This window comes from Dreissena polymorpha, chromosome 6 (assembly GCF_020536995.1).
Source record: "Dreissena polymorpha isolate Duluth1 chromosome 6, UMN_Dpol_1.0, whole genome shotgun sequence".
In the NCBI taxonomy this organism is placed as follows: domain Eukaryota; kingdom Metazoa; phylum Mollusca; class Bivalvia; order Myida; family Dreissenidae; genus Dreissena; species Dreissena polymorpha.
In genome coordinates, this window is record NC_068360.1 from 83,819,267 (window position 1) to 83,843,427 (window position 24,161).

At 34.3% G+C, this 24,161-nt stretch overlaps 1 protein-coding gene across 1 annotated transcript in view; it reads right to left on the reverse strand.

Moving 5' to 3' along the window:
- Window positions 1–22,304, reverse strand: part of LOC127833391 (uncharacterized) — a 46,643-nt gene extending 24,339 nt beyond the window's left edge. The window contains exons 1-3 of the mRNA XM_052358615.1: window positions 21,955–22,304; window positions 8,037–8,376; window positions 6,303–6,425 (exon numbers count right to left, since the gene is read on the reverse strand). Coding sequence (XP_052214575.1) covers window positions 6,303–6,425; window positions 8,037–8,376; window positions 21,955–22,289 — 798 coding nt within the window. The 5' untranslated portion in view covers window positions 22,290–22,304. The remainder of the gene's footprint in view (window positions 1–6,302; window positions 6,426–8,036; window positions 8,377–21,954) is intronic.
- Between the last annotated feature and the right edge of the window lie 1,857 nt (window positions 22,305–24,161).

A 24,161-nucleotide genomic window follows, 5' to 3' on the forward strand; every position in this document is an offset into this window, starting at 1 on the left:
CATAAATATTTCAATATTGTTATTCTTTATTTATAAAACTGTTATATATCAAGGTTACATGATAACAAATGCTTTTGTTTTTAATTAAGTTTAAATATATTGTTGGCTTTTTTATATAAACATCTTAACCACTCCTGGAAAATCTAAAGCAGGTACAGATATTACTTGTTAGTTATAGCATTATTAAAATTTGTGAGAAAAAACTGAATCTCTGTTCTAAATGTAAATTATGGGACCATATATTTACCCAAATTGGCGGAAAACTGAGCAATCTCCCGCAGCCAGCCAGTCTAAGAGGACCAAGTAGAATTAGGCAAAATTTATAATAAAATAAATCCTGAAACTTTACTCAAACAACAATGAAATGCCCAGCACGAGTCCAAAATATGTTTCATGAACTCCACTGAAATAATATTTGACATGACTTTAACCCTTTCAGTGCTGGAACAGAATTTTGAAGGCCTTTGCAAACAGAACGTGGCGTCTCATCAGGATCCAAACTGTTTGCTATTCTGATAGTATTCATTTTTTTAAAAATAAAAGAAAATGTTAATTTTAGAAATTCAGCAGACGACATTTTAGCAGAGGACAAATTTCCCTGCATGCAAAGGGTTAAACTGCTGCCCACAGGCAAAACCAGTACAGTATGGCCACAGACTGAAATAGCCAGCAGTTTAATGCTAAACATTGCAGTGATATGCCAATTTAATACTGCCTTAATCACTTTTTAATTAAAGTTTTCAAATGAACCAGGGAGAGTTAAATTATACGCTTTAACTAGCAACAACATCAGTTCTGTACTTTATTGTTCTGATGTGGCTGTAAATCAACTCATGCTTACCACATACACTACGCGGCACGCGATTTTTGCGTAAATCACCTACACGCGGTGGTCATTATTTATTTTGGGTGAAAAATCACTGAAATCTCGCGGGTTTCATCACGCTTAAGGTCGAGCATGATCACCGCGAATGCGATAAATATAATCTCCGCAGTAATTCACTGCGTTCCCGGTCAACGTGGTGAAGAGCGATTTTCCTACGTTACATGTACATATATAATCTTCACAGAGATTAAAGCAATATGGGATTATTAGCATTATTTGTTGGCAGATAAAATGTCAACACATATTTCACACCCATGTCACTGACAGGTTTTTTTTTGTCTTTTTAAATGCTGCGTATAAAACAAAACAGTGTTTGCACCTAGCTGTATGATACCCAACTGGAGGAGTGAAAATTGCGTTTTTGATGATGCAATTAACAGTTTGAAGCCAAGGAGAACTCATAACTGATTGTAATGTAATCGCTGTATTTTTCCGAGTCTCTTAATTCCCCGATATATACGTTTCAACTGCCTCAATCACATACATCCCAAAGAATGTCATACACAAACGTTCGAAATTATCAAACAAATTTTGGCATATGTTTCTATTTAAAGATTTGATAAATAAGCGCCCAATCAGATCAGTTGTATTGTACGAGCGTAAATCACCTGACACGGTTTGCACGCGTTGTGTACAGCTATTTTCGGTTACAAATTCTAGCCACAAATACATAGTGCAGATGAATTATATTAATTTCTTTGTTGTGATAAAAAGCGCGCAAAAATTGGCGTGTGTGTATTTATTTGTAAATAAACATTTCATAGTGGGTAAAACATTAATATCATCAATTTTAAATTCCATTAAAAGTTTCGTTGTGAATTTCAACTTAATTACCAGGGTACCTCGTGAAATACATGTACTTGGCATTGACATTTCCTCTAAATAAAATAAAATTAAAACACGCTGTATTGTAACCGTTACGCTGTTTCAGTTCCTTCGTTATTGAAACAAATATTGCATTGTATACTGACTACACACAAATGTCGTGTAAAGTTCATAATATTCTTCAAAGACCAATAAACAAATTATTTTAAGTTTAGATTCAATGCAACATGTACATGTCATTTTCTGGGAATCAAGAAAGGGAGTTAATATTGTGAAAATAAATCAATATCTGTTTATTGAAATCGTTAAACTTATATATTTATATATTAGCAATTCTTATGAAAATAAATATCGTTATTTTAAATGTTTTATGAAAGTCTGTTCCCGAGAGCATATATGAGAATAAACTGTGTGAGCTACTTCAATATGTTAACAGCTATACAATCATTGTTTTGACAGACGACACGTGCAAATCTTAAGTTTGTTTCTGGTAATACACAGGATATTGGATGTTCCGGGCTTGATTGGATAATATAAACAAAGACGCAGTTGGCGGTTTTCAGTAGAACTTTTGTATTTACCAACTTAATCGATAGTGCACAAGCTTATCTAACATTTAGGGATCATCAACACGGGTCCTAGCAACTTCCACGGACCATAATACACAGCCTGATGGTTACTTTCAGTAGCACACGTGGTCAGAAACTAACAAGTTCGAGTAATAAAGCACAGAGATTATGATCTGAAATATTGCACATTATATAAGGTCCGAAATGAAACAGAATGCCACCAAATCAAACGATTCACCGCCTAATTTTAAGTGTAACAAACTATGTTTGAAACATTTAAAATCACGATAATTCCGAATGATCACGGCTTCAATTTTCAAAAGTATATGCCGTTCAACATTGCTTGAGAAATAGTATAGACAAACGTTTACTATTGTTCCATCAAATGAATTTTACACGCTACTATTTAATTAAATAGATCTAGCAGCCCAATCGGGATTGGAGACGCGTACATCATCTGATGCAATGTGTAAATTTAAATTTAGATGCACATGTAAAAGTCATTTTCTGAAAATCGGGACAGGGTGAAAGTATTCATTTTACAAATAAACCATTTGATTTTATTTAAATGGTCGACATTTTTTATATTTGTGTCGTCTGTGTATTTTAGCAAGTTTTATGCAAATATATATCGTTTATTTCAATGTTTAAAGCAAGTCTCGTTTCCGAGATTAAACTATGTAAATTTCTTCGATATGGTTACTGACCTTCAAAATCATTGACAAATGACATCCGATGGTAATTGTATGATGTATGCAGAGAAGCTGACGAAATGTTAAAACAATCGCGTAGAAGTAAAAATATCAGGTTATTATCTGTACCTGTTTCTTATATCTGCGAATTATCACGGGTGCCTAGGCATGATTCGGAGTGAATACTTGTTGTGGCTGCGGAGAAACATTGAGAACAAAAGAATCTGTAGCCAAGAACTTTGTTGGTTTTGCGTGAGCCGTACTGTACAATTGTTATTTCAACAAATCAAGATATTGTTTGGAAATCAGGATTCAACATTCAGCAAGTACGGTGTTTACTTTCATATTGGAATACATTTTTCGCGTTAAAATGTGATTGTCAATAATAATTACATTTGTTAATAAATTGAAATTTAAATATAGTAGTCAACGCTTATCACGGCGAATTGCGGTGTTTTGCGATGATTCAACAGCTGATCTTTATCGCGAGATGGTCGCAGTAAAATCATGGCGGAATCACCGCGAATCACCCGTAGAGTGTTATCACGGTGAATCACCGCGATTTGCGGCGAATCACCGCGATTTGCCACGTTGGCCAAAACACGGTGATTGATGATTTAGGCAAAAATCGCGGGCCGCGTAGTGTAGTGATGCCTATAAGTCAAATTGTTACCTAATGGTCAACAATTTATATTTCAAACAAAATTAAACTTTAACAAGAGTTCCGCAGTCGTATGACATATGACATATGCCCCCCAAACAGGGCTTTGACCTAGTGACCCCAATTTTAATAGGGGTCAACTACAGCCCAAGGACAATGCACATCTTTAGTATCCAGCCAATTGGTCATTTCGTCGACGATTTATTGATCGGAAACAAACTGGTCTACTGACAGACATACCGAGTGACATCCAGCAAAACAATAATTATACTCCTTCTTCTTCGAAGAGAGGCATTTTAAATTAACAAACATTAACATTATTTCATAAAAAAACAAAACAAGAAATGCTTTCGATCAAGTTGCAATCTTGCTTATTAACAATGAGTCAAATAATAATAGTATTGTCATTATGATTGTATAGTTTAAGTACATTCGACAGATCTGTCCAAGTACATATGTTCACTTTATTGGCATACACTACAACATATACAAACTTTTCCCTGGGAAAACCAGGCTTACCCTTTCCCACTCAGAGGCAAGGTGAAAATGGCTATGTGCAAACAGCAGAAAACCAGAACAGCAAGCGAGTGACTCGCAGCCTGTTCAGGTTTTATGCTGTTTGCTGCTCATCAGTATCTAAGGGTTGGAAATGAAGCCTTTAAAAGTTTAATAAAGGTCGTTAATAAAATTTAACTTTCTATAATTAGGGACTCAAAATAAGTAAAAGTATTTACAGGGGTGTGATTGAGGTGAAGTCTGAGGGGAGGAAAATTCTGTAGACTGATTTTGACTACCCGTATCGCGTGCATAACGCAATGACAAACCTTAAAACAGACATTTAAATAAACACCATCTTAAACTTATCAACAATAATTTTTTATGAAAATAGTTTTAAAATCGCTTAACATGTTATGCAAAGCCACCAATATTAGTTGTGATCAAAATCAATCAGTGTTCCGATACCTGTGAACGATGACGGCAATCTTTCGTTTGAGCTCAATGCCTTTACATTCAACATAAGGTCAACAATGTTACAGTGTTCAACTAACGATTGTTTACCACAGTTGACGTTTTTTTCACATGAAATTGATGAATAGAATTTCACTTACCAAGACAGTCGATCTTCCGTACCCATTCAGAAAGTGGTAATACTGTATCACTTTCAGATTTATACCCATTGTTGTCTCTTCCCTTTCCCATTTAAATTTGTTTTTCAATAACTGTTAAATCTCCTAGATTTTGTGAGATTCGTTAATTCTTCTTCATTAATGCTTCACAAAGGCACCATTTGCAAACAAATCAGCAAAATAATATGAAACACATTTTAAAACACCCATTTTAATTGGAAGATTGAGAAACGACAGCCAATGACATAGCTCGTTTCCAAAAATGCTTAGACAGAATACCAGTGTTATGCGGAGATGCTTTGCAGGACGCGGATTTTTCGGGCAACTTATGAAATACACCCGCAAATTTGGTCGTACTTTCACCCATTTTTTCCAATTTTCGCGAATTGCGGAAATGACCCCAGACAACCCGATACGCGGAAATCTGCGGAAAAATCACACCCCTGATTTATTATATAACTGTTTTATGCTTTTAACAAAATACAGGTTGTATCAATCTTTGATCTTTGAAAAAAATCCGTATTATGCTACTCGCGTTTTTCCGATTCCGTATTACCATACTAGCCGGACTACTTTCTTTGACCCATTTAATGAAGTCACATTATGCACACAGGGTTCGACACTAAGGTACGTCCGACAGACATTGTCTAGTAAGATCGATGGTCAGGCTAGTAAAACTGCGGGCTAGCTTGTCCGACTGGTTGTACATAAAAAAATCTATAAAATCTGATTTATATAACTATAACTTACTGCAGCTGTGAAAACCTTTTTCCTTAATGTGAAAGGAACCTTCACCAAAGAGAAAGCACTTTCAACAACAGAATTTCTTCAAAATGATGCAAATTTCCCAAAATTTCAAGCTTACTTTGGGAAAAAATGTCCCTTTTCTCAGTTGCATCAATTATTTTTACCTCAAAATTGAAAGCCAGGCCCTTTCCCCAAATCAAGAAAAAAAAAAGACCTGGGACTGGGCTTTGTCAAGGACATGCTTACACCATTCAGAAACGGATTTTGACACTTGTGTTGTCCCTTAGAAAACCAAATTAAATGTAAGCACTTTCACGCAAGATTCAAGTTTTAAAGGCTTGTATTCAAACTCTAATAAAGATCCTGATGAGCAGAAAACAGCATAAAACCAGAACAGACAGTGAATAATTCACAGTTCATTCTGGTTTTTTGCTAAGGTTTTGATATAGCCATTTTTCAATTTGCTATTGGTTAAGGAAGTCTTAAACAAGAGCACCGCATCATAACGGTGCCAATGCTTGGCTGCGGGTGCATTTTTGAATAAATGAAAGCTTGTCAGAATATTTTTTTTAGAGGTCACATTGACCGTGACCTTTAACTAAGTGACCCAAAAATGGGTGTGGCGTGTAGAACTCATCAAGGTGCATCTACATATGAAGTTTCAAAGTTGAAGGTGGAAGCACTTTGATTTTAGAGCAAAATGTCAAGGTTTTAGCACAACGCCGGCGGACGACACAACGAGCTGGCTATGACAATACCTCGGGTTTTCTCCGAAACAGCAGAGCTAAAAATTACCTTTTCAGAGATGGAAGTTTGACCAAGTTGGAGGAACAGTATGGAAGCTTTTAATGTGATATTTGCAGCTCGTATCTTGAGGATATCCAATCTGCTGCCATAATTTCCGAACACAACTGGCCCCTGCAACAAATAAGATATATTCCCCTTGTTCTGGAAAAACTAGGCTTAACACATGCGCATTAAGTGTTGACTCCTTATTGCGGACAATACATTCTGCTTTTATGGAAATTTTTGTTGAAAGAAAGTTATTTCTAAATAAAAATCCTGTGCAGCAAATATCAATTTTTGCTTTCATGGAATTATTATTTCACAAAAAGTCTCTGCTAAACGAAAATCCAAATAAGGTGAAAAGTGTAATCCCTTATTAGCATTAAGCATTAAGCCCAGTTTTCTCATACCAAGTCTCATTTCATTTGCTATTTGCTGGAAATGTTGCATTCACAGTAAGTTATTTTAGCACAGACTTATAAGGGATGACTGTTTCCACCTAAACTGTAAACATACCAGGGCTCCCTCCGGCTCAAAATTGTCTGTTGCCAAGTTTACATTAACATTCCTGAAATCTCATTATTTTTATATTTTATGGGTGATTATGAACGATAACTTGTAGTAAAATCAAAATTTCTTTGGCAAACCAAATTTCCTTATTTGTAGCCCTTGGCTAATTTCGCAAATGGCTTTATAAATGAGCCTTCAGGCTGAAATCATTCTGTATGCATACATTATTTCAGTGCTCCAGCTAGGATTTGAAAAGGGCAGGGGGGCTTTTTTGTCAAAAGGGCACTCTCGACGCGCAGTATTTTGTCAAAAGGGCACTTTCGACGCGCAGTATTTTGTGAAAAGGGCACGTTCGAGCGCGCGGGTGTTTCTGTAATGCTTCCTACTGCATGTTAATTTATATGTTATAAATAATTGTATTATTCCCATTATTATTAAACCATTCAAATATAATGTCTACAATGAGGATTAAACTAATTACAATGTAATAAGAGATTTATGAATTATCATAGGTAAAAAAAAAAAAAAAAAAAAATTTTTTTTTTTTTTTTTTGAGGGGGGGCAGGGCAGAGGTTCGGGGGGGGGGGGGGGGCGGGGGGGGGCAGGGCGGAGGTTCGGGGGGGCAGGGCGGAGGTTCGGGAGGGCAGGGCGCGGCGCCCTTCGATTTAGGCCTAGCTGGAGCACTGTTATTTTCAATTTGAATGTGAGATTTGTCTTCATCATGTATACGCGCCTCGCCCTGTAAAAAGGAGTTTTAATTCAAGGATGTAAAGTGTCGTCCCAGATTAGCCTGTGTAGTCTGCAGTGGCTTATCAGGGAGGACACATTTGCTTTAGATGGATTTTTTTTGCTAAGTTGTGACTTCCTTTAAACAAAAAATACCATAGAAGTGTCATCACTGATTAGCCTGTGCACACTGCATAGGCTTATCTGGAACAACACTTTACTCACATTAAGCCTAATGTATTATGCAGGGCTCCCCCTGGCTCCTAAATTTCAAAAATTCAACAAAACTTTGAATACGGACCAACATCAAGGATTCTCATACTTCAGTTTTATGCGTTTTCTTCAGATTTTATTTTTTTTATAAATTGTCGTCACACATTTTTGCCAAGTGAGTATTTTAATTGCCAAAATTGTGAAATTTATGCCATTGGTAAATTTGGCAAACAAGAAAGAGCCCTGTTAAGCCTTGTATTCCTAGAACAATACTAATGTCCAACTGCACCATACCTGGGTCGAACCAGCCACAGCAAATAGTCCTAATGAATTAGCAGCAGGATCATCTCCCTTGAGCAGATTTACACCCCTTGAACTGTGATTTCTATCACCCCCTTCAGGAATCACTTGCAGTCTATTATCTGCCCCTGCATACGTTACAACAACTTCCGTTTCTTCAACCTCCACATGGTCGAGGCCATACTCTCTGAACTTCTTGGCAACATAGTTTGCGGCTGGGGAGGCATTTAGGACGGCATTATTGCCAGATATTGCAGACTTGTCAGGGGCAGGTACGATGTCTGAATTGGCAGGGGTTGAATCTCGACCACTGGGAAAAGCTGAGTGCAGTTCTCTACAAATACAGCAAAACATTTATTAACCCTTTACCACTCAGATATCTGGGCCCTCAATCTATTAAATCTGCCGCCGAAATTCGGCGGCAATCTCCCACCTCAAAAGTATACTTTTTTGCCCTTTTGGGGGGAAAATTCCCCCTAAAAAAAAAAAAAGTTTTTTTTGTGTTTTTTTTTATAGAAAGATGTGTCTCATGATTATTATATCTCAATTCTATTTCAATTTAATCTTTGCAAACATACTAAATTATGAAAAATGCAATGAATATAGTGCAAACATGTACAAATGTAATAATGAGAGAGTAAGTAAAAAAATCCCCCAAAAAGGGAAATGCCCCGAAAATTCCCCCTCCTAAGGGCTGCCAGGGTTTTTTTTTACTAAGAAAGTCTTCCCCTACCAGAATTTTTCCCCTAAAAATACCATTTCCCCTCCAAAAACATAATTTTTTTCACCAAAATATAATATTTTACCCTCAAGGAAATGTTTTTTTTCTTTTGGGAAGTCGACACTTATCCAATTTGTACCATGTACAACGATCTCGCTCTCTCTCTCTCTCTTCCGACGAACACTCAAATCTGGGAATCCCAGTGATTCTATATATAGCTCTTAAATTACGTCATGGAATCCGGGCAACTAATCGTATTAATCATGTGACTATTTTACTGGATTCCGGTCTTGCGCGAGAAGGGTGTTTCGTCAATTAATTACCGGAAACCAGTCGAGTTTTCATCCGGGTTATGTGAAAGCCAAGATAAAACATTAAAACAGAAAAAAAAGTCTCACAATTGGTGTTCATACACGAACAAAATAAAACGTTCGGACTCGGAAAAAATTAATTGCGTTGGCGCATTTTTTAAGAATGAATCATCAAAAACCGTTGAAACCCAGCAGGATTCGGAGGTACATGTACATGTAATCAACATCGATTAATACTGTCGGATTATTGACTATTGTGAAAGTAAAAGTAGACAATCGGCAGCTGCCGCACCTTTCCCTGCCAATACTGTAGCAGATCTAGATCGTCAACCCATTCATCATGAAATTGAAATCATAGTATTGACATCGTTCCCCGGCCCCAGTTGAAAACATTTCCCATTATAAGATCTACATCTGCAACTTTTTTAGGACTTTGACTTTAATATCATACTTGTTCATGTGTTTAAGAACAAAAAGGTCAGAGACATGCCTCTTTTTCTAAAAAAAACCTGAAGTCTGTAGGTGAGTTATAGACATTGAAATGAACAGTTTTTATTTTTTCCCCAAATATGTCTCTTTCGCGCTCGATTTTCCCCTTTAACCCAGCGTCCAGCGTCTTCACCTTTTTCTAAAAAAAACCCCTGGCTGCGAACCCCTTCCCCCATTAAGTAGTGTGATAGCCCTGGATATGCATTTTGACAAATTTGTAGTCCCTTAGAAAATCAAATACAAATGAAGTATTTTCTTAATAGACACACACATTTTAAAGACTTAATGTCAAACCTTTAAATACATGAGCAGGAAACAGCATAAAAACTGGTTGCATATACCATAGTCGCTTTCACTTTGCTTCAGAGCAGGAAAGGGATATAACTTAATAAGATATATAAATGAACAAAAATGCAGGGAAATTGTAATTTGGGGGCTCTTTCATTTTAGCCAGGGCCCTCGTTTTGCACTTTTTACCGCCGAATATCGGCGGCTTCCCCTATGAAAAAAGTATACTTTTCTCCCCTTTTTCATCTAAAAATTCCCCCCCCAAAAAAAAATTATCTTTTATACCTATGTTGCCAGCTGGTATTGTGCTACTAACCTGTAATAAAATGTATATTTTTTTATATTACATTAAAATATAGCAATTTCAGGTGTTGAATGGTTAGTGAAAAGATCTTCTAAAATTCCCCTTTTTGCCAAAAACACGCGAAATTCCCCCTCATGAGGGATGTGAGTGGCTTCCCCTGGCAGCAAGAGAAGGCCCTGTTAGCGAAGATTTGTTAAAGAATCTACATGTACATGTAGCTTTCTATTGGCTATACATGAACAGGGCAACAAGCTTTTCAATAGACAGGAATACATGTATTATGCAGAGAAAATAAATAAAAAGACTAAAAGTTGATGAACAGACAAACACAAATACCGTTATTTAATATTATACTTAATCATTAACAAGGTCCTAAACTTGTACATTTGGGACCATGCATGATTATAACATCAACAGCCATTACCCCACAGATTGAATCCCTCCCTTTTATATAAACCTATAATGATGACATGATCTAATGCAATAATAATAACACTAAATTAGCACCCAATTACAGCATTTCTTCATTCCATTTCTATTTAATTCTCTCGCTCTACCGGTATACTATTGCACTATACCATTACAGGGCAGTATACAATTACGGGCCCATTTTACTTTCCAAAGATCACATTACCCACATAAAAGATTAACTGATTTGAAGATCCTCCCCTGTGTTAACAATGTACATTTCTTCCAGTTCATCTTGTTTGAAAATTGAATATTGTACCAAGGTTTAGTTCCACCATTCAGTCAATGCTCCGATAATCTTTTATACTTCAGTGTTTACAATGGTGTGGAGTGGTTTGCACTAATACATGTAGGTTAATACATAAAACATGTTAAGTTGTATGAATAAAATGCAAAATACAAGGGCTTTTTTTCTTGATTTGGGGAAAGAGCTTGGCCTTCCATTTGGGGGAAAATTATGAAAAAAAATCTGAAAAAGGTGAAGACATTTCCTTAAGTTAGTTATACATTAAAAAAGTGACTTCAACCACAAGACAGTGGTGTCAGGTCTCAGGGGTTTGAAAGATAGCCAGTGTCTTTTTTTCGTCAAAAATCTGGTCCAGTATTCGGCCCCATTCCAAATGGAAAAAAGTATATATTTTTCCCAATTGGAACCTTAAAATTCCTAATTGAAGACTTTTTTTTAAAGTTTTTTTTAGATTTCCACATTTTGTTCATCTCCCATCCAGCCAATAAGTTCAACCTTAGTAAAAATAATACTGAAAAAACTTCTATTCTCAAATTGAAGCATTTATTAGCAACAAAAAACAACAACACTAATTTCCAATATTTGGTCAAAACGAAGCGATTTTTACCAATCCAAAGGGACCCGGCCCAATTTCTCAAAATGGTGGAAAAAAACACTGGTGATGTTTTATATTTCATAAATATGTTATCATTTTTTAACAGGCAATAGATTTTTGCAAATGAAATCTTCTCTGAAATGAAGATTTCCCCTGAAGTAGCATTCTTATTGTAAACATGAAGGCCCCAAAATTTTCAGTTTTAGACTTAGGAGATTTCTTATGTACTTAGAGCAATAAAGAAAATAACAAATCTTGATATGCAAACAATACCCAGAGCTAAGAGCTTCTTTGCTTAATACGTCACTTAAAGATAATAGCGACATGCTATTGATTAAGTCATTAAAATACCAGTGAAATTGATTATACAGTAACAGCAATAACAGCTTTACATGTTTAATTTCTTCGCCAAAAAAAGTAAACGACAAAATTAAGAAAGATTATTTTTCAATAAAAGGATTTATGGTAATGCCTAATCTTGCGTTTCAACGTGTCGTTTTAAATCATACCCAACTGGAGAATTTAACAGCAGTGACAAACTGGTACATGTAGATTTCTACTGGAAAGTTTTTGAAAACACATCAATAAATCTGCCATTCATGCTGTCAAACTCATGGAAAGATTTCCTTAATAAACCCATACATCGGAAGTCTTTGAACATCTTATATTAATATACATCATTACAGAGATTAGCAGGTTAATGCAAAAAATCTATTTTGTGAAAAATCATTATATTTTCTAAATTTTTTATGTATTTATTTATCATCTATCAAGATTAACATGAAAGTTACGAAAGGTGTTTTTTCATATTAAGTTATTCAGTTTGTAAACAAACAAATATTCAAATTAATTATTAAAGCATCTTTCCTTCAAATGTATTTTCCCAAATATAAAAGATCCTTAACAATTCATGTTTGTTTTATGACAGTTTCAAGCTTAAATGTTATCATTTTTTTATTAAAATGCAAAAATTTAAATTTGTCCCAGAATCTTACCTTTTGTAATTTTGTGCTAGCAATTTTGAAATAATCTTTTTTTTTACTCCCAATTCCAAGCAAATAACCAGCTTTTGCATCATTGTGCTCCATTAGTTGTCAAAGAGAAAACTGCAATAGCAGTACTACAGTGTTGTTGTTTTGTTCTTTTCGTTTAAAATCGGGTCCGGTATTCGGCCCCCTTCAAAATGGATAAAAGTATATTTTTCCCAAATGGAACATACAAATTCCCAATTGAAGGAAGGGCAACAGATAAGGTTTGTTTTATCGTTTTTACGATTTGAATTTGACCGAAAACGAATTGAAATTTAAAATCAATCGTACAGAAAACGATTATGAAAATGGAAAACGAATTGAAATGGATTCTTCGTCGTTTTAGTTGTTCCGTTTTCCGCCGTACCGCGTTTAATAATAATTAGCCTTTTGTAACCTTTAGTGTTGCCGTAATATTTTCAGTTAGTTCTTATAGACACCGTATTGGGCCGGTGTCAATATAAACAGTAACTTCCGCCGAAATAAGTGTGGGAAAAGGTTCTTTGTTAAACGCGGTCGGGTTAGGAAACTTTCATAAACTGCATGCATGCCCAATATTTTTCAATTCGTTACGAGACCCAAACCGTCGGGAAGACATTGTGAAGAGTATATTATCACATTTAATAGCGCAGGTGGTGACAGATTCTGAAATATTCGGCTTAAAACACCGCTGCGATTCCGTGTCTCAAAAACTCACAACATCCACTGGCTTGTCATTGATGGAGAGGGTTTGGCAATGTGAGTGTGTACTGAGACTGAAAGGCAGGAGTGTTGAAACTGGTTTAAACTGAATGACTCCATCATCCATTTGTTAATAAACAATTAAAACTAAAAATTACAAACAACCATTGTCACTGTAAATTTATAATGACTTAATTGGAATAAGAGTTGCTGAGAATTATCAATAATTAAAAATTAAGCGCTAATCTGATCCAGAAATATATGTACATTTTGATCAAATTGTATAAAGACTAATAGGCAAATAGTTTTGAGGGAAAAAACTAATTGCTAGAAAAAGCTTGCAGTGAAAACTAATTGACCTAAAATCTTATCTGTTGCCATGTGAAGGTTGTTTTTTTTAGATTTCAACATTCCCAAAATGGTGTGAAAAACACTGCACTTAGGATTATTATTGTAATAAATGTACATTTTTTATTGTTACAAATATGTTCTTTGACTAAAGTTGTAAAAACGAGCAAACTTTAATCCTGATTTCAAAATCTCTAGGCCTTCTTGTGTTTATTTTACCATATACATGTATGCATCCAGCAAAAATAAGCATACATGTACATGTCTATTGGAAATTATACTATGTAATAAAACACTTGTGATTCACACTGGTGTTAGATTTTCTCACCTTTACACATGGTGACATTTTTGTCAAAGGAAAGTGATAATTAACTGAAAAATTAATCTCATAAATGTATGGGATTTTGAAATGAAATGGACTGTCAACATCTGTAGATCATTAACCCAGGGCTCACGCTGGGCTAAAATTTTAGGGAGAAGTGACTTCTCCCTGGACACTGATTTAGGGAGAAGTGAGGACACAAGGGTTTGCATGTAGGGTGTTACAACACACATATGTGTATCACATTATTGAAGTATGCCACTGTAGTACACATCATTTTATTTCTTTTGTGTATCTTAATTTTTCCAGCAGTTCTGATTAACCATGTAATAATAGACACGACAGATAAATAACTAAAACTTTACTAGGTCTACATTCAATCTATTTTGATGTTAATATCATATTATACAGACTTAAGTATTTCAAAGATAATATGTTTATGAAGCAGTAGATACAGTGCTTCAGCTAGCAATAAATAGAGGGGCGCTGCGCCCCTCTAAAATTTGCCTTCTTAAAAAGCGCCCCTCTATTTTTCTGTCAAATGCCCTTTTGGTCTCTTAAGTTTCTGTTTTCAGGCTGTATAAATCGTTAGAAACATCGACATGAATACACAGATAACACCTTACCGTTACATGACTGCCTAGGGTATATTAAGTCAACACATTGTGAACAAACAAGCCCCAAGGGCATGGTTTGTTATCAGGTCACTAATTAGCCTTTTGTTGCAGACAATAGTAACATGCTGTGAGAGATTATCTCTGGGGTCACGCTTGGTTAGGCACAATCACACTCTTATGAAATCAAACTCAGCACTATTGATTTTTTTAACTTCTGAATTCTTTGGCTATGATTTGTTCCCCAAAATAGCAATTTTTAATTCAAAATACCTATTAAAATTTGAAAATTAATCATCTTTTTTTAATGCGAATATTCGGTTAATTTTTAGTCCGAAATTATGGCATGGAAAAACATATTAGTGTTTGGATTTTATTTCTGAACTTTAAAAAACACTGTCTGTCCTCAATCATGATGAATTTTAACATGAATAGGGGCAGACAGTTGTTATTTCAACAAATAAAGAGCTTGTTTGGAAGGAGGATTTATCACTCTGCAAGTAAAATGTAATTTTGATATTATATATTTTCACGACCTAACAAAACTGTCAACGTTGTTGACATTAGTTGAAATAATGTGTTGTAAAATCAATATATAATATTTTTAACAATAACAATGTTTCATTTTAATCTCCAGACTGGATGCTACTTTATAGTGACATTGATCATTGTTTAGACTTTAAATTTGTCAAAATAGATTTTTGTTTTAATTAATATTATTATTGTGGACAAACATTGGCTCAAAGTTATTTAAAGCAATGAATTAAAGAGTTGACAGTCACAACGTTTTTTTGACCCAGTGAAACCCCTGAATTTATTTCATGTTTTTTTCGTTTTTCTAATATGTGTAGTCGGATGCTAGCCCAAGGCCAATTAAGTTGCTTATGAAATTGGCTACTAAGTTGTTTTCCTTAGCGCCAATGTAAAAAGTAATATATTTATTATAATTTCATTACACAAAATGAGGAACAGCATACAATTGGTGAAATCATCCAATGCACTAATGTTTACAATTCATGAGTATAAAGTATAACCAAAGTATATACTTAAGTATATTTATAACCAAATGCCCTATTTTCCAAAATTACGCGTGAAATGTGCCCTTTTTGGGGAAGCTCCCCTCTATTTTGAAAAGCTGGCTTGAGCACTGAGATAACATAAGCTTAATAAACTGTCAGACCAGATAAATATTTATGTTTGAAATATGACATTTAGCATATGCTTTCTTAATAATTATTTGTTATGTTTTATAGTCTTTCCAATTGCAATTTCATGTGAATACAATTCGAAATATGATAAACCACACCGTCTGCATCACCCCACCTGTATTCTTCATTCTATTTCTTCTTTAAAGAACTTAGAAATTAAATTATAATTGACGAAAAATAATGTATCCGAAAACGACCGTCCGAAAAATTGTACGCGTTAAGCACATAAAACAAATTGTGCATATCGTTTGACAGCAAAAAAATGAAAATCGGAAACCTTGCAAATACGTAATTAATAAACAATTTAATTGACATATTGCTTTACAATAGCATAGTTTGTGGGTAAAAAACAACTAAATTATCACCTTTTAATTTCAAACGATAATCAGCAGAAAGTTGTAACATCATTGACATAGATCTTATTATTTAAATATCATCCTTTTGTTAATTCAGATCGATAGTCGGTAGAAATGTAAAGTGATCAACTTAGAAATAATTTTTTTATTGTTAGGCTCCTTTTTATTTGTTTATCTTTAAATACGGCGTTTGCCATCGGCTGCTATACATGTAGAGTTGGCAGACGACAATATCAACTGTGTGTTTCCATGAATGACCCAATATTATGTGTGAGCGAACTCAATGTTGATTGGGCAGCTACCATGTGACTTGAATGCTGACTTGACCAATATCGATCGCCGATTTGATAAGTTCGGAGGTTGGGAGAATCGGGGCGGGGTTTACCTCAAATTACCTGTCGCTCAATTGCGACACGCTCCAGGCTGCGACAGTGTCTATTGGAAAATTGAGTCAGACCTTGACATCGAGAAAACTGGATGTAAACAAATTCCAATAAGAGGGAGACTGGAAGTCGCTTTTTATCTACAATTTCTTATATTTTAGGCGACGTTTGGCGTAAGAAAGCGACTTAGTCGCTCACGTCGCCCCCTAGCGCGAGCCCTGGTCTGCTAAAATGTTGTCTGCTGAATTTCTAAAATTAGCATTTTCTTCATTTTTTTTCAAAGAATACTATCAGAATAGCAAACAGTTTGGATCCAGATTAGACGCCACATTCTGTGGCGTCTCATCTGGATCCAAACTGTTTGCAAAGACCTTCAAAATTTGGTTCCAGCACTGAAAGAGTTAACAAGTGAAAATATCGACACCTCGTTTTCAAATATTTTCAATAATTAATAGACATATAATTATTACCGGTACATATTTTGCATAAATTTCAAAATAATGGGAAATAAACCAATTTCATGCCATTTTTAGCAAGTGAAATGCAATACATTTATGATTTTAATCATGGTTTACATTTTTTCAATCATTTAAGTTTAAATATTAGTTGAAACATTATAGTTAAAACAATTCACTTCAGATAATATTTTTTTCTTATTTTCATTGCAGTGTTTTACTCACCATTTTGAGCATGGGACCAGTGTCGTTTATTTTTCCCAAAATTACAGCCTCTTACAGGCTGTTTCCCAATTGCAAAAAGTAAAAAAAGGGCAGTTTCCCAATTTAAACATTTTCTCACAAAAATCGAACCTAAATTTCCTAACAAGTATGCCAAACATTTCCAATGAACTTAATAGTTGGTTAATAAGGTTTATTATACAGAAATTAAAGTCCCCAGAACTTTATAATATAAAATTTAGAAAGCAGTTTAACATGAACATATAAACAATTGGTTTACTATTATTTATAACAAGCCTTAGATGATTATTCTTATCACTTTTTGCAATGTACACACTTTTTTAATTGCAAGTGTATTATTGATCTCTGCAGATAATAATTAATGGTAGCCAAAGTGAAACTGTGTCCTCAGCAGGATTTTTATCCCTTTCCCACTCAGAAGCAAAGTGAAAATGGCTATTTAAGTGCAAATAGCAGAAAACCAGAGTACATGTAACTTGCAGTCTGTTCAGGTTTTATGCTGTCAGTGATTTTTTTTGCTCAAATTTACAGCCGAATTTCGGCTGCTTCCCAATTGCAAAAATAAACTTTTTTCCCAAAATTCTGACCAAAATTTCCCAAAAAAGCCCAACTTCAAAAAAAAAAAAAAAAAATTTTTTTTTTTTTTTTTTTTTTTAGAAAGAAGTCTCATATAACTTTATTATGATTTCTTAAATCTAGGTCTCAACTTTATTTTTTAAACATCTAACAAAATATATAACTTGAATCTAGTCATTTTTGTCCATAAAACATTCCCAAACTTGCCACTTTTATTGATTAAAAAAAAAAACAATTTGACCAGACTCCTTTTCTAGAAAACTCCCTGAACATGCACTTAAAAACAATATCGCTTCTGTTACTTATAATCCTATTTATAATGCTTAATTTTTTCCAATTTAATGGTTTATCGCGCTATTTTTCCCAATTTCACGGTTTATCGCGCTAATTTTCCCAATTCAAAAGGCACAGGCTGTAACAAATTAAAGCAAAAAAATCACTGGCTGTTTGATGCTAATCAGTATCTAAGGGTTTGAAATGAAGCCTTTACAACTTGAATCTAGTAAGAAAGGTCTTAAATTAAGTTTTACTTTCTAAGGAACTACACATGCGTCAAAATACAAACGTTTGGTCGTTTTTGGGGCCGAAATTAGGCTCCATTCCCCCTTAAAATAGTATACTTTTTTGCCAGTGATTTATTAGTAACAGCCTGTTCCATTTGAATTGGAAAAAAGTGCGATAAACCATGAAATTGGGAAAAAATAAGCATTATAAATATGATTTTAAAGGGATCTTTTCACGCTTTGGTAAATTGACAAAATTGAAAAAAGTTGTTTCAGATTCGTAAGTTTTCGTTTTAGTTATGATATTTGTGAGGAAACAGTAATACTGAACATTAACCATGCTCTAATATAGCCATTATATGCATCTTTTGATGATTTTAAAACCTAAAAATTATAAAGCGTTGCAACGCGAAACGATTGAATAATTTGGAGAGTTCTGTTTTTGTCGTTAAATTTTGTGAAACTACAAAGATTGCTTATATAAGGTATAAAAAACGTAACGAATGTGTACTCGGCGGAATAGCTCAGTAGGCTAGAGCGTTTTTACTTCAGGACTCTGGCAGGACTCCAGGGGTCACTGGTTCGAAACCTGCTCCGGGCAATGTTCTTTTCCTTTTTTAAATTTTTTTCTTGATTTTTTACTGGAGCTTTTACGATCCAATGTTTACATTTATCAATATAAAGTATTTAATGAATAAGTTAAAAAAATGCCAAAATCTGTGAAAAGGCCCCTTTAAGTAACAGAATTAAAATTGTTTTTAAGTGCATGTTAAGGGGTTTTTCTAGCCATTTTAGGAAAAGGAGTCTGGTCAAATTGGGATTGCTTTAATTGATAAAAGCGGAAAATTTGGGAATTATTTATGGACAAAAAGGACTAATAAATTTATATTTTTTGTAGGATGTTTAAATAAAAAGATGAGATCTACAGTTAAGAAATCATAAGTCATTAGAGGCTTCTATCTTTAAAAAAAAAAAAAATGAGGGAAAAAAAATCGAGCGAAACACCGGATTTTGTGGAAAATAAGGAAAGTCATAAATAATCAATTTAACATATTTTACTGTTTTTAAAAAAAAATCAATGCAACAGATAATAATTTAAAGGAAAAACTGAATAAATAATCTTGAAATGAAACAATGTTGGTTTTACATAGCACAGAGGTGACCATCACAGGTGCAAAAATTTCCCGTTTTGATTCACACCTACAAGGTATTATAGACCAGTTGACGAGTGACGTTACGCGCACCTGCAAATATTAGATTTCGCCTACTGGTTGGCATAAAGAGGTGAAATTGTTATAAGCGCATACAGAGAAGGTCGAAATAATTATCGTTTTTATTGATAATCATGCACTATATCAAATATAATTTTACTAACTATGTCTGAATAAAACATAAGCGTGCAAGGAAATGCATTTATGGAACGATTATATTGTTGTTATTATTTGTTTTTACTATAAACGAACTCGGGAGTGGAACACAATATACGAGCTCGGTATGTGTTTACCATAAAATCTCTACTTGGCACATCTTCCGAACCATTTTTTGGATAAAAAATTCTCATATTGAAATTCTTTCAGAATAAATCAAATTTAATGAACGAACACAAATAAGGATGTAAACAAACAGCAAATAGATCTACTTTATGTATGCAACATGCAGAGTTTTCCCTAAGAACCGGCCGCCGGCCAAATTGACCGGTTCAATCGATTTTCTGGCCGGTTCAAATGCTGGTAACAAAAAAAAATAATGAGAGGTTTTGCAACTTTGATCGATGTAATTGTTAAAGTTAAGAAAAGACGAAATTAAACAAGCGAAAACATCGATTTAACATCGTTTTGTTTATGTTCTTTATACTTCCGTGTGTACGTTTTACCGAACAAGTATAATTTATAACGGCGCTTCTCATTGGCTGATTATTTTGAGTACGCAAATAACTACAAAACGGCGCTTCTCATTGGCTGATTATTTTGAGTACGCAAATAACTACAAAAATCGTAACCACATGGTTTTCTCAAAATGAAACGAACCCTGAGAGATTTTTTCAGTGTGACAGCGCCTTCAAAACGTCAGAAAGGTTTGTATTGATGAAAATCTCGATGAAAATGCATGAAAGAAATTATTCAAACAATACTTTTAGTTGAATAAAGTTTGCAATGCTGTGTTAGCCAAATACACGTGTTTAAACCCGACCCCTTGATGAGAAATAAATGTTTATTTTTGTTGTAAATGCCACAATACCGCATTCTCCTGTTATCAAAAAAATAATGGTGTGAACAAATATTTTTAGAACACAGCATAATGCATTGTGTCAGTTTATTGAATGAAAAACACAAAAAACAATGAACATGTTTCTTCAGTTTATTAATTAATGTTATTGTGTTTATCTGACAATTGTTTTCTCCAATTACAGATGTTTTTCAATGATATGGTTCTTTATCAACAGTTCATTCCACCAAGCTTTGTCAAAGAACTCATGAACTGGCTTTGGCATAACCAGTAGCTTAGTTATTGACTTGTTTCAAAATTCATCGCACACTATGCACAGTATAATTATTTGGCACTCCCCTCACAAATTTTTTAAAAAATTAGAAAAATTCCATAAGTGATACACAAAAAAACAAGTAATTTTCATCTCTAAAATTTCTGTCAAAACCCCCCCAAAATGCACCATTTTGCGTCTAGATTTTCTAAATTTTTCGGGGGGGGGGCATGCCCCCGGACCCCCTAGCAGGAGTGTCTTGCTTGGCCTGTTCAAATTTGTATTTGGCCTGTTCAAATAAAAGGAAGGGAAAACCCTGAACATGTAGTTACTGATAAGAACATTTATGCCTGTAAAAACTTACCTTGTTACACATTAAATAAATTTTCTTGGTAAATGTAATTGTTTTTATTTAATTATTCAAACCAATTTTGACACTCTTTGTTTCAGCGTTTTTAACCCGGTGTTTTATTGCACCTTTGTTCATCTTATGATTATCGGGTAATTGGCAAGTTATAATTCTAGTACAAGTTAGCGATATATTGCAATACGGCTTTTTGAACTGACAATATATTGCAATACGGTTTTTGGCGTATTGTTGCAGCACTTATTGGTACTAAATGTTTTATTTTTGCACTATTATTTAAGAGTTTTAATGTTATTTGAGATTTTTGTATCGTTTTATTGACTAAACAAAAGACATGAATACATATTTTACGTTACTGTAACCAGTGTTTTTTGCCAACGGCTGAACCAGTCAGTGTGCATGCGCGGAAAATCCCGAATGTAAACAATAACATTCAACTGGTCTATTCACACCTACCCGGCTATATATTATCAGTGGGACGAAACACTACCCCTTTTCAAAAGAAATATCAGTGGCACAAACTGGTAGTTGCATCAACTGGTAGTTGCACGAACTGGTAGTGGCACGAAACGACCATAAGTTAACTCTTATAAACTTAGGTAGAGCTACTTTTTAAAAGTTACCTTAGTTCTGACGTTTCTAACAATAAGTGCCGAAACATCCAACTTCAAGTGTCAAAATAACTACCCAGTGCCGAAGTGACTCAAGTCCGAATTAACCAGGTGCCGAACTGACTAGGGTACATTTTAGTATATTTACCGTACCTGGGGTAAATGTAAGTATACTTTTAAGTACCAAGGGTACATGTATGTAGTACCCAAGCCGACAATGACCAATCGAGCTTCAGTAGCTTGGATTTAGGGCATTTTAACTATCAACATCCGAGATCGAGATTAGAAATTGTTAAGAACACACAAACTATTTACCTGAATGTGTTGCTCAACAGACTTGCTTTTACAAAGTACATAATATTATTATGCACCGCTTGCAACTTGAGGTTACCAAATCCGTCACTTCTGGATGAGCAATCATTCGTAACTTTCGAATCGACCCTCATTAAAAAACCTGTCAACAGCCCAATGCTAAACAAAGCTAAAAATCCAAATAACGTCAAATAAACGATCCAATACTTTGTAAATTTCACTGGTTTTGTAAACTCCACTTTTTCTCGTTCAAACAAGCCTTCTAAATCACTTTCTTCGAAAAGATCTTCGTTTTTCCACGACCGAAACTTGTTCACACATTTTAAAGGGACCGCCATGTTCCAATGAAGTTTTTAAAATGAAGAGTTTCTATTCTAATCGAGGGGTTTTCTCAAAACACAGTGAACTGTTACAGGTTACATTACACTCTTATCCCAGAGAAATTCGATGAATCACGTTTTCGAATTGTAGACTGTCTAATAGAATTTTACATTACAATCCGTGAATTCAAACTAAATAGAAATCTTTTGTAGTTTTTCTTATAGGCAATTTGTTTGTATTATGTTATGAACAATTCATTCAAATTTAAGGAATGCCCGAATTTGATCATCATATTGAAAAGATTTGAAGAAAAGATCGATAGCTAATATGATTATACGTGCTACTTAATTTGCGGGCAAAATCTTAAAAGATGTCTATTTTAGTTTGCATATTGATTAGAAATAAAAGCCTGCAGATTTTAATGGAACAACCCAGCTCCCAAAAGGTAATTCGTTTTTAGAGAAATTAACCAAAAACATTTTTTTAAGATTAAGGCAATGGATATAGCAACCATCACTAGTCTTGTTTACAAATGTTTTAATATCAAGTTAAATGGTTGTTCACGTTTAAAATAAACAATATTTAAAATTTCTATCTTAAATCCTCTTAAGTAGATGAAAGTAACTGCGTTTAAAGTAAAATAAATGTTTAAATATCAGGATAAATTGTATTATATATTGTTGGGCATCTTTAAATCACTTGCATAAGAACATATTTTTTATCTATCTTTACAGGTGTCTATTTACAGCAGTGTCACATCAATGATTTGCGAAGTTGTTGTCCACTGAAAAAGAAAATTATTTCTAAACAGTCAAAATATAAATAATGTATTTTATTGTTAAAATTGTGTTTTATGTTTCTTGAACATGCAGGGATTTCAATAAAATGAAGACGGAAGATGAAGTAGAAGGAGGAAATGATCTCTTTTGACGATGCTGGAACAGCGTCGTCTAAGGTTTGATAACCAGTAAAAAAATTCTTCACAATGGAAACCTATGTAAAAGACCGAGCCAGTCCGATTGAGATAACTCGATTTTTCAGTTACTTCCCTTGGCATTTGCCACTGCGTAGGAGATTGCTCGTTGATTTTCATTGATAACATTCTCTTAGCAGAGTTGTCGTTCGTGTTGATAAAGGTTAATATTAATAGAACAGCATATCCTGGGGAAACAGATTCAATAAGTGTATCAGAACGTTAATTTAAAATTAGAAATTTTACATCCATTTTATTTTTATGGACCAATGAAACAACTATATATTTTCTCTATTTTGTTTGATATTTGTTCTCGATTTAGTAAATAAATTGCGAATAAAACATGTAATATTAACTTTTTACGTGATCACATAACTAAAGAATGCGAACAATTTCGAACCTGCAAATTGTAAACGCTGCACTGCTATGATATATATAGATATAACAACATTTCTGTGCGTAATTGTCCGTACCGCTAGCGCAGTGGTAAGGACGTTCGCTTTTTCACCTTTACGACACCGGTTCGATTCCCGCTCCGGATAATCTCATCCCCCCCGCAGCATTTGACCATATAAGAAATTAAAAAGTATTTCCGAACACATAGTATCATTCAAAATTCGTCCCAACTGTCGTCAATCTAATCTTATTAGGTAGGAGTGCTGGACACACTCCGGGTCCCAACATTATGCAGCCTCAGCGCGGAGGTAACTCATTACCTTGGAAAAACACAAATACACAGACTGGGTGCAGCCTAGGCGCGTATAGACTCAAACAAGGCAACACACTCAAGTGCGGGCATAATCATTTAAAATTTACATATTGAATACGATATTCTAACAGAAATTACACAACCACCTAAGTGTACATACCACTTTTGATATTTCGTTCGATTGTTAGATTTCAGCATATACATGTA